We start from the raw sequence: 12,550 nt of genomic DNA on the forward strand, positions 1-12,550 counted from the left end.
ACACTTACAGAAAGGTCCTAGTCCCAATTTACAAAAGATCAACACATATAAGTTGTGATCATTGTCCTTCCCTTATATCAGGAACTACCCTCTCTCCTCAGCAGTGTACAAATTAGCACTTAGAAAATATGTGGATTCAAATGTGGAAAGAAAATGTAATTAAAAGTAATCTATATATAAGTAATCTATATATATAAAAGCCTAAGTGACCGAACGACCAAATGACCGGTCAGTCGCTATGACGCGCACTGATCACCAGGGGGGCAAACCCTCAAAGCAGGAGCTGCCCTGTGGTAGTCAGTGCACTCCCACAGCCAACCTCCCGTAGCCAGCCAACCTCCCATAGCCAGCCAACCTCCCACAGTCCCTCCCCTCAGCCAGCCGGCCCCAATTGCCCCAATCGGCCCTGACCCCCGAATTCATGCACTGGGCCTCTAGTTTACTGAATAACATTGAATTTAGGAATCTGTAAAACTGCACTGAGCCCAGGGCAAAAACATTTCTCCCTTAAATGTCTAAACTACATTGGCTACATTCTACCAATGATTTTTTAGAGTATAAAATTTGTAAGTTTAAAATTGCAAGTAACTCTGGGAAAGCCAAAGCCTTCCTGCTGTTCACACATCAGTAGCTGGCAGAGAAGAAGCTGTTCTCTTTCTTCAACTCTCTCGTACTATCTTGCTCCCAGGCCCCAGAATTTGAAGTTAGTATAGTTAATAGCAGAAGCCAGCAACATTAGGTTATGAATGTGTCTCTGTGGGTTAGCCTGGAAACTTAACTTGTTTCTATTTTGTATATACAGTGGTATGAATTTGAGAACACAAACTGGTACTATACAATCTCATAAATCAGAGATGGCTTTTCTCCTAAGTGGAGAAACTGGTTCTTGATACAGCACTGACCAGTTAAATACAACATCATTAAATGAATTCAAATAATGTAATACAAACTTTAAAGCACACAAGAATAAAATTCTCTATGTTACTAATTTTTTGAAATGAGGCTAAACAATCACCTTGTCTGGAAAGCAACAATGTCATAGTACTTATGGAGTTCCAGAGATAACTCAAAAGAGATGAATCTCAAAACTTATAATTGTACTTTATACCTGAGCTACTAGAAATCAAGGAAAAAGGCAACTTCTGTAATAGTCAACACTTAAATGTATGTTAACAGTCCAGAAGCAAATGTATAAAAACTACAGATATAATAACAGCATAATGTGTTTGGTCACACACATAGCAGGACTATGCTAGCTAATGCACTCTGCATCATAATGTATGTCCTTCACATTTTTTATAAGCAGAGAATTAATGAACACAAGGTTAACAATGTGATGCTAAATTAGAGGACAATGCTTTGTGTAATATAGTTTAAAATAAAATTAATCTCATCCTGAGAAGAAAACACTGAAGTAACAAAAAAGAAAATCGAACCATACACAATAAGCCACAGGAAGGTCAAGGAAAACATGCAGATATATAGAGGGGTTTTTGTTGCTGTGGTTTTTTTTTGTTGTTGTTAAGATAACACTTCTCCTTAGATTCATAGAGAGCAAGCTGACAGCTCTCTGGGGTGAGGGGTAGGGGGAGGCAGGGGGCATGGAGACACTGAGCAAAAAATAAAAAAAAGAGAGAAAGAACTCACGTACTCACAGACAACAGTATGGTGATTGTGGGGGAGAGGGGAAAGGGATGTAGGTGGAAGAGGGGATGGGGGATAAAAGGTGATGGAAAAATATATGTATTTTTAAATTACATCTTTAAAAAAAGATAACACTTCTCTTGCTAACATAGTCAAGGATAAGATAACATGTAAAATAATGTATACTCAAGAAATAGTTTATCCAAATTACATTTACTCCCCAAATATTTTTGTTTTGAAAATAAATATAAGCAATGGCACAGAAAAGTATTTATATGCAAGATCATAAATAAATAGAAGCATATGTAATTGAGGTAACTAAACATTGTGTTTATATTCTTGTGTATATGACTCAGCCAAATAGGTTAATTCTTTTATAAAAAATGTTTAAATTCTAATGTTTCTGATAATTACCTCCCAAAAACCCTCATCTCCAAATACTATCACATGGGGTGTTAGGGCTTTAAACATATGAATTTGGAGGGAACACAAACATTCAGGCCATAACATGACTATCCATTTCTACCTGGACACTAACCTATAAAAGAGAAAGCTATAATCTATAGCAACAAAGAAAGAAAAGTAAGATTTAGAAAAAGGCAAGCAAAATGGGGTTAGAAAAGGCAAGCAAAAAGTGGTTATCAAACAATTTTGTAAATAATTTTGTTAAACATTCTTTTGATTTTTCTTCTGTAGCCAACTGATTTTTTAAAATATTTTTCTTCAATATAGTTACTATAACAAAATTCGATGTTATCTATTCTTCAGAAATTCAATCTGTACATAATATTTATGTACATAAATTTTAAAGTCTTCATTTTCTCCTCACAGTAAAGTTCTATCTCTTTTCCCAGGTTTTAGCCAGCTATCATATAGATTCATAGCTCTTTCTTTAAAGTGAAACACAGGACTGAAATTTTGTTGATTTATCTTATAAAGGATTTTCTTTTTACTCTTCAATAAGATTTACTTACTGTTTTAGTATGTATGTTTAACAGAAATTTTTCCTAGAGATTAATCATCAAAGCTATCACCCAATGGTTTATCTTGATGACTTCCACTTCAAAGATACATTTTTTAATACTATGGAGAGTGCTCTTATTATGTCTGCTTTAAAATAAAGCGAGTTATAAAGTATTTGATAGCTTATTACCTGTATGCAAGATCTATAGAAACAAAGAAAAAAATATAAAGAGGTCTCATAAGAGGAATGATTTCATAAGTATCCTGGGTTTGAAAAGTTGCAGTCTCTACGGCTGTGTTTACAATTAATGAATATTCTCCTGTACATAATGTTATCCATCCAAAGAAAAACAGCAGAACAGTGCCTGCTGGACTGCCATACAGCAAGGTTATCCTATTTGGGAGCAGATACCACGTTCCAAGACCACACAATAACCCAGCAAGAACAGAATGAAAAACCATATTGGCTGTATATTTCTTCCCAGGAATTAGAAATTTGATAGTCTCAGCACCAGTACAACTTGTAAATTCATGCTCATCTTCCTCTGCTAAGATATCTGTGCTTAGCATTCTTTCTACCGTTGATGATTTGTTTCTGGCGTATAAACTTGTGAACTGGATGACAAATGCGGTGAAAAGCATTAGTCCACCTGAGAGTGCTGCTGTGTAATAGTCTTCTAGGATGCCTAATTGGTACAAAAGTGTTCCTATCCCACCCAAAACCCATGGCATCAGAAAAAGGACAATTTGATTAATATATACGTAAGGAGGTGCACAATAGCCTAATCTGAGCCGAGGGCCTCCAAGAACAGTCTGTGGAAAGCGCTTCAGAAGGAAGTCCTTTTTGTAATCATTCAGTAGAGGCACATCAGGACTCATCCTTCTCACTCAGGAGTACCCTGAAAGTCACATCATTTTCTGTAACACAGCAGTCTCTAAAAAAAAGAAAGAAAAAAGTCACTTTTTGGAAATGTCATACTTAAAACATGTAGGGGAAATCCCACATTTCTATTTTCTCTCCTCAATTCCTTCAAGGGCAGGATTTACAACCTCATTTCTCTACCTCCTCCCCATTGCCTGACAATACTTGGTACTAAATAAATAATGGCTAAGTTGTTTTTCATTTGAAATAAAACGACCAACACATTATTATTAATTTATCTAGAACATAATATCTGGAATTAAATCTTACATTAACTCACAATTTGAGATTTTTGAGACCAAAGGAAAAGTTAAAAAAGTAAGTACTTTCAACTCAAATCTGGTTTAACTGATCATTTCCCTGAGAGCTTTTGTTGTTTGCTTATTAACTTTTCCCTCTATTACACGGGCCAGCAAATTTTTTTCTGTAAAGGGTCAAAGAATGAACATTTTAGGTTTTGTGGACCATATGATCTTTGTTATAATGACTCAACCCTGCTGTTGTTGCAGAAAAGCAGCCACAGACTTTACATACGGAAATGGATATGATTGATTGTGTTCCAATAAAACTTTGCACCTGAAAGTCACATCATTTTCTGTAACACAGCAGTCTCTAAAAAAAGAAAGAAAAAAGTCACTTTTTGGAAATGTCATACTTAAAACATGTAGGGGAAATCCCACATTTCTATTTTCTCTCCTCAATTCCTTCAAGGGCAGGATTTACAACCTCATTTCTCTACCTCCTCCCCATTGCCTGACAATACTTGGTACTAAATAAATAATGGCTAAGTTGTTTTTCATTTGAAATAAAACGACCAACACATTATTATTAATTTATCTAGAACATAATATCTGGAATTAAATCTTACATTAACTCACAATTTGAGATTTTTGAGACCAAAGGAAAAGTTAAAAAAGTAAGTACTTTCAACTCAAATCTGGTTTAACTGATCATTTCCCTGAGAGCTTTTGTTGTTTGCTTATTAACTTTTCCCTCTATTACACGGGCCAGCAAATTTTTTTCTGTAAAGGGTCAAAGAATGAACATTTTAGGTTTTGTGGACCATATGATCTTTGTTATAATGACTCAACCCTGCTGTTGTTGCAGAAAAGCAGCCACAGACTTTACATACGGAAATTGATATGATTGATTGTGTTCCAATAAAACTTTACATTATTTACCCAAACTGGTTGTGGGCCAGATGTGGCCTGTGGGTTACAGTTTACCAACTTCTGCCCTAAAATAAGGATATTCTCTATAATTACCTTGAATTAAAATAGAAATAGAAATGGAAAACAGAAATGCTGTTAGTCATATCACTTAACAATTATAGTAAATTTAGGATTTTCCGATAATTTAAAAAGTGAAATCCTGCTAAAATAGTAGCATTCTGATAAAAAGCCACTGGCTGTTCAACATGTAGTAGGAACAATGATTTCATCATTCAACTCAAAAGACTTCAGGTATCAGAATAATGCGTATTATTAGCTATATTATCACAGGATTAAAATTTTAGTCTCTCTTTCTGTTGTCAGTTTTCAAAAATCTACTTGCTCTAGAAAAGCATTTGAAATAATAACAAGACCTATACATGCTTTAGTCTAGATCAGTGATTTTCCACTGGTGTCCTGCAAGAATTTTTAAAACTATGTAGTCAGGGGCACTAACTCCCTTCTCCCTTAGACTATCAAATAAAAAAAAATGACAACAGCTAACACAATAGTTGTTTGGTGTGAATTCCCTCTCTTGAACCATAAATACATAGGTCATATATTAGAGCTGCATCTTATTGGTCACATCACATAATGAGGTTGCATCTGATTGGTTAAGTCTTGGTACCAGAAATCCTTATTTACAAGTATAGATACCTGATGTTTTAAAAAGTCACTTTGGAGCAAACAGGATAAAAAATTACTATAATTTTTTATAAATCAATCAACATTAAACTTATTTTTTTTTGGTCAGATTGGCAAAAATATTTTTTAGTGTGCCACAGAATTTTAGTAATTATTTTATATGTGCCATGAGATAAGAAAGATTGAAAATCGCTGCTCTAAATTATTTTAATTTAAGGGTCACAAAAACTATGTATCAAAAATGTGGTCTCTCTTATTTTCAAGTTTTCCTTTTCCTGGGATATACTCAGTAGCTTATCCAGAAAAACAGTTGCCTAACACAGGGCTAGCTAACAAAGGATTACCTCAGGGATCATATGTTGTACTAGAAAAAAAGAATTATGTTTAAAGCCATCTTCACAATGATAGACATATATACCAATGGAACAGAATAGAAAGCCCAGAAATAAACTCTTACATATGGTCAAAGATTTGACAAAGATGCAAGACCATCCAATGAGGAATGGACAGTCTTTTGCAACAAATGGTGCTGGGAAACAGGATATCCAGATGCAAAAGAATGAAGTCAGACCCTTACCAAACACCATATACAAAAACTACCTAACTGGTTTGGCTCAGTGGATAGAGCGTCAGCCAGCAGACTCAAGGGTCCCAGGTTCGATTCCGGTCAAGGGCATGTACCTTGGTTGCGGGCACATCCCCAGTGGGGGGTGTTCAGGAGGCAGCTGATCGATGTTTCTCTCTCATCGATGTTTCTAACTCTCTATCCCTCTCCCTTCCTCTCTGTAAAAAAACTACCTCACATGGATCAAGGACCTAAATGTAAGAGCTAAAATAATAAAACTCTTAGAAGAATATACAGGAGAAAAGCTTCCAAAATTGGATTTGGAAATGATTTCTTGGAAAGCAATAAGTAACAACAAAAAATAGACAAATTGGACTGAATAAAAATTTTAAAAGTATATGCATCAAAAGATACTTTCAACTGAGTCAAAAGGCAACCCACAGAATGAGAAAAAATATTTGCAAAGCATATACCTGATAAGGGATTAATATGCAGAATATATAGAGAACTCCAAAAGCCCAACAATAAAAGAACAAACAACTCAATTCAAAAAATGGCAAAGGACTTGAATAGGCATTTTTCCAAAGAAGACATACAAATTCCAGTAACCAAATGAAAAGATGCTCAACATCACTAGTCATTAGGGAAATGCAAATCAAAACTACAATGAGATATTACCTCACACCCATTAGTATGGCTACTATAAAAACAACAACAAAAAATGACAAATATTGATGAGAATCTGGAAAAACTAGAACCCTTGTGCACTGCTGCTGGGAATGTAAAATGGTACAACTTCTATGAAAAACAGTATGGTAATTCCTCAAAAATTAAAAATCGAATTACCATAAAACCTAGGAATTCCACTTCTGGATATATGCCCCAAAGAATTAAAAGCAGGGTCTCAAAGAGATATTATATACTCATGTCCATAATCAAAGAGATATTATATACTCATGTCCATAGCAGCATTATTTACAATAACTAAAATGTGGAATCAACTCAATGTCCATCAAAGGATTAATGGATAAGCAAAATGTGGTATATACTTATAGAAGAATATTATTCAGTCTTAAAAAGGAAGGAAATCTTGTAATATGCTACAACACAGATGAACCTTAAAGACATTATGCTAAGTAAAATAAGTCACATTTCAAATACTGTATGACTCTACTTATATGAGGTACTTAGAATAATCAAAATCATAGACTGAAAGTAGAATGATGACTATCATGGGCTGGGGGGACAGGAGAATGGGGAGTGTTTTTTAATGGGTATAGAGTTTTACAAGATGAAAGGAATCATGGGAAAGAATGGTGCACGACAATGTAATAATCTTGATATTACTGAACTATACACTGAAAAATGGTTAAGATGATAAAATTTGTTATATGTTTTTACAACACATAAAAGTATTTAAAGCCATCTTAAAATAGCCTTTCTTCCTGTCAGTTTAAAAGTTTTTCTGCAAGTCACTTCTACCCAATCAAAATCAGCCCTGGAGAGAGCTTTTGGGCATCACAAAAGGTTTTTGGGTCACTATTAAGAATTACTGCTTTACAACCCCTCTTGTTATACTGTTAGGAAATTCTTTAAAATATAAACACTTATCCTATACTAGAGGCCCAGTGCACGAATTCGTGCATGAGTGAAGTTTGGCTGGCCCACCCTGATGATGGCTAATTGGGGGCGGGGCTTCTGTGAGGGAGGGACTTCAGGTGGTTGGGGGCCAATCGGGGCCCAGACCAGGCCAGTTGGCTGCCCTAGTGTGCGTCATAGTGACTGATTGTTCGGTCGTTCAACCGTTTAGTTGCTGGGCTTTTATATATCTACTAGAGGCCTGTTGTATAAAATTCATGCATGGGGTGGCAAGTCCCTCAGCCCGGCCTGCACCCTCTCACAATCCGGGACTTCTTGGGGGATGTCCGATTGACTGTTTAGGTACGATCCTCCTGTGGGATCGGGCCTAAACCAGCAGTCGGACATACCTCTCACAATCTGTGACCGCTGGCTCCTAACCGCTTGCCTGCCTGCCTGATTGCCCTAACCACTCTGCCTGCCTGCCTGATTGCCCTAACCGCTTGCCTGCCTGCCTGATCACCCCTAACTGCTTGCCTGCCTGATCCCCCCTAACTGCTCGCCTGCCTGCCTGATCCCCCCTAACTGCTTGCCTGCCTGCCTGATCCCCCCTAACTGCTTGCCTGCATGCCTGATCACCCCTAACCCCTCTGCCTGCCTAATTGCCCGTAACCACTCGCCTGCCTGCCTGATCGCCCCTAACTGCCTCTGCCTCGGCCCCCACCACAGCAGCTTCGTCTAGATGAACGTCCGGAAGGTTGTTTGACTGTCTGGTCTAATTAGCATATTACGCTTTTATTATTATAGATAGATCTATACATATAAAAGCCAAGAGACCCAACAGCGGAACGACCGGAATGACCGGTGGCTATGACGCGCACTGTGGCAGCCAACCAGCCCTATCAGGGGTGGGGCTGGCCAGCCAATTACCCTTGGCCCCTCCCCCCTGCTGGCCCTGCCCCCGATCGGACCCCCCACCCTGATGCAATCAGGTGTCCAGGAGAAGTGCCCAGCACAACCACCATCTTCCTGCATTGTCTCTCTACTGCTTACAACCAAAGAGGGCAGCCACATCACACCACGGCCTCTCTTTAGAGGGTTTGTCAGCAGGGAACTAAACCGCATTACCTGTCTAGGGAGAGACTTAGAAACGGAAGCACCCCTGACACTAAAGCACCTTTGAAGCTTCAACTCATCCGAAAGCTAACAGCAAATGTGTATACACCTTGTAAAGATCTTTGACACTAATAACTCCCCCCCGGCCAGCTCCCCCTCATTGCCCCCCATCCTAACCGGGGGCGGGGCCAGCAGGCCAACTGCCCGCGGCACTTCGCCCCAGCCAGCCCGGACCAATTGGCCCCCCCACCCTGATTGGGGTGGGCCAGCCAGACCCCACCCATGCACGATTTTGTGCACCAGGCCTCTAGTATCTCTATATATAAAAAGCCAGCAACCAGAACGCTGTAATGACCAGTCGCTATGATGCCCATTGCAGCCAGCGAACCGGCCTGAACAAGGGGTGGGGCTGGCCGGCCAACCTCCTGCCGTCTCCTCCTCCTAACAGGCCCGGCCCCGATCCACCCCAATAGGGGCCAGGCCAGTCTGACCCCACCTGTGCATGAATTCGTGCACTAGGCCTCTAGTAGATAATAAAAGGCTAATCTGCAAATAGACGGAACGGCGGAACAACCGAACAACCGGTTGTTATGACGTGCACTGACCACCAGGGGGCGTACACGTAACATGGCAGGCATCGGCCACAGCAGGATGGTGGAGCAGGTGAGTGGGGGGGCTAGACCAAGGTGGGGCGCCGGTCGCTGTCATAGGGGCGAGCCTCTGGTGGTTACTGAAAATTCTTTGCTCAAGCGTGCTGCGGTCCTGCCTGGCGCTTGCACCTGCTGCCAGCACCGGCCCCGCTCACACCCACTGCTGGCGCCTGGTGCTGGCACCGATTGCTCAGTGCCGTCAGAGGGTGTAAGCAGCGGCTGCCAGCCCCGATCGCCCCTTAGGGCTTCTCTACCTCCCCCTGCTCCTGAGGGGAGATTGGGGCCAGTAGCTGCCGCTTGCACCCACTGCCAGCGCCAGAGCCGCCACTCACACCCACTACCAGTGCCGGCCCCACTCGCACCTGCAGGCAGCGCTGAGCCACTGCTTGCACCCACTGCTGGTACCCAGCACCCTTCCCAATTGCTTGGCGCCATCATCGGGTGCGAGTGGCAGCTGCCGGCCCTGATTGCCCCTGAAGGCTTCTCCACCTTCCCCTGTTCCAGAGGGGCGATCGGGACAGCAGCTGTTGCTCGCACCTGCTGACTGCGCCAGCCCTGCTCACACCCACTGCTGGCACCAGCCCCAATTGCTCCATGCTGTCAGCGGGTTCAAGCAGGGCTGGCGCTGTCAGTGTGTGGGAGCGGCGGCAGCAGGAGCGGGGCTGCTGGCAGACAGGGGACCGGGGGCCACGGCAGGAGGGGCTGGGCAGGGGCACGGAGGATGGGCTGAGACCCGCCCCTGTGCCTAAAGCAGCCTTGCGGCCCACAGTTCCTTTCAAGGTGCACGAATTCGTGCACTGGGCCCCTAGTTGTCTTATATCTTCAAGCCATTAGTCTTCATTCTGCACAGAACAAGTCATAGCTTTTACTCACATGGCAGCCCTGCAAGTACTCACAAAACAGCAGAACTTATGTGGTTGATGGTTCAATCTCAGGGAATGAGAAGATTGCCTCCCTACCCTCTGAATGAGTTTATCTCCTGTACTGATGTCAGGCTTAGTATTCTGTACACTGAGTGTACTGTATTCTGATATGATTGTTCTGTAGAAGCCATAGGGTAAGTAAAGGCACACTCTTGTAAGCAGGGGTAAACATTCTGATTTCAATTATCTATGAAAAATGACATCAGATAGGAAAATAAACTTGGATGGCTGGCCTGGGCTTTTTTAAGAGTCTGGATGTGCCCAGGAAATTAGGAAAAGTTGCCCTGTCTTGCTCCACGGAGGCAAGCCGGGAACAAGGTGAGATGGCTTGCTGGGAAAGGAAGCCAAAAACTGAGGATACTTATCAACCAGATTACCTAGCTGCATGCACGTTACTACTCATGTTCGTTTAACTTTGATAGGATACCCTGTGATTATATTCCAAGCAGGGAAATATTCCGAAGATCTATTGTTAATGTGAAAACATGGAAAGATTCCCATGAGATATTGCAAAGTAAAACAAACATACGAAGACCCATTTGCATTTTAAAACAAGAGTACATACACACTTGCATGTTTAATGGCTGTACAATTTGTATAGGTGTAAAAAGTTTCAGAAGGCATACACACTATGCTGTGTTTGTGCGTGTATTTTATGTATGACATTTTCACACCTCTTAAGTTTACCAAACATTCTCTAGAACTCTCAACCCCATACCCAGCAAACACATTCTGTGCTTTTCATCGTGCCTCTGCTCAAAGCCTCTCCTTTGCCTATGATACCCTCTACTCCCTTCCCTAATTAGTAATCTTAGTCAACTTTCAAGATTCAGCCTATTCCTTTCTGAAAATTTTGCAGAGTACTTAGGCCAAACTGTGCCTCTCTTCTCTCTGTATATTAAAAGCATTGCTTGTTTATACTACTCATCTTGTAACATGTACCAACATAAGGCATTTCTTGTACTGTTCACTTTTTTTTTTTAATATATATTTTATTGATTTTTTTACAGAGAGGAAGGGAGAGAGATAGAGAGTTAGAAACATCGATGAGAGAGAAACATCAATCAGCTGCCTCCTGCACATCTCCCACTGGGGATGTGCCCGCAACCCAGGTACATGCCCTTGACCGGAATCGAACCCGGGACCCCTCAGTCCGCAGGCAGACGCTCTATCCACTGAGCCAAACCGGTTTCGGCACTGTTCACTCTTCACATGTTACCTTTTCATCTCTTTTTTTTTCTCTATTAAGTTATTTGTGAGGGGCTAAACTTCATATGTTACCTTTTCACCTCTTTTTTTTTTCTCTATTAAGTTATTTGTGAGGGGCTAAATCTTGAGATACTTTTGATTCTCCCTAATATTTAGTAAAACACCTTGGCATGGAAAGGCATGTAATACATTAATGGCATAGCTTAAATATGCTGATTAAAGTAGAAAAACATTAAATATTGCTGTTTAAAAGGGAAGTTGGGAGGATATCCTATAATATAAAGGATGGTCTTTGCCCTACCTGCAGGAATGAGTTAACCAAAAACAAAACACCTAATATACAGCCGAGTAAGAAAGAAATAAGGCAGATAATGAATTCAAAAGCCTGATAAATAACTTCTGATGAAGTAGACTTCATAGAAGTAACTGCTGGTCCTTGACAGAGAGTTGTGGAGAGAGGCAGTAGATCAGTGGGTAAAGAGAGATTCATGGTCAGGGGGCCAGAAGTTGACCAATTTGGGGCAAAAGTGGTTTAGTTGGAGATAAGAAGAGAAAAAGTCCATTACCATCTAAGGAGAGTAATTTGTAAGCGTTAGTGGGGTAACAAGGCCATCCGCAAATCAAGACTTAAAAGGCCATTTTCCATTTCACAAGTGTCTCTTAGAAACAAAATGCTGTTAAGTCACCAGGCTAAAATATAGTCTTTCAAAAGAAAATAAAAATCACACCAGATTGCTCTCTCTAGCGACTAAGTTCATCTTACGTCTTAAGAAAGTTCAATAGTGGCACCTGTAGGCTTTATAACGAAGAACGAGAAACCTGTCGCAATTTAAAACTGCAAGAACAACGTGGCTGTGCGCTGGCTTGGAAACTGAGGCGACAAAGAAGTCTCCAGGGTGTTGGGATCGAACGTACCTCGAGTCACCCGAGGGAAGAGGCGATGCAAAGGCATCCAGAGGGCTGCATTTCTGCAGATGAACAGACTGGGCGCTCCCGCCGGGAGAAAGTCTGCGACCCCGACGGGGAGACAGATAAGCTGCGGGGACCTGACAGCCAGCTCCGCTAGGTCACGCCGCAGCCCGCTCTGCGTTTCCATGGTTAACGTCAACTCCCGCTGGCGCCAC

At 41.1% G+C, this 12,550-nt stretch overlaps 1 protein-coding gene across 2 annotated transcripts in view; it reads right to left on the reverse strand.

Moving 5' to 3' along the window:
* The window catches only part of PCNXL4 (pecanex-like 4 (Drosophila)), a 27,239-nt gene extending 14,697 nt beyond the window's left edge, over positions 1-12,542 (reverse strand). For both annotated transcript variants that reach the window (XM_005874059.2, XM_014545944.1), the window contains exons 1-2: positions 12,342-12,542; positions 2,798-3,542 (exon numbers count right to left, since the gene is read on the reverse strand). In XM_005874059.2, coding sequence (XP_005874121.1) covers positions 2,798-3,486 — 689 coding nt within the window. In that variant the 5' untranslated portion in view covers positions 3,487-3,542; positions 12,342-12,542. The remainder of the gene's footprint in view (positions 1-2,797; positions 3,543-12,341) is intronic.
* Between the last annotated feature and the right edge of the window lie 8 nt (positions 12,543-12,550).

The sequence above is a fragment of the Myotis brandtii genome, unplaced genomic scaffold (assembly GCF_000412655.1).
Source record: "Myotis brandtii unplaced genomic scaffold, ASM41265v1 scaffold423, whole genome shotgun sequence".
Classification (NCBI taxonomy): Eukaryota; Metazoa; Chordata; class Mammalia; order Chiroptera; family Vespertilionidae; genus Myotis; species Myotis brandtii.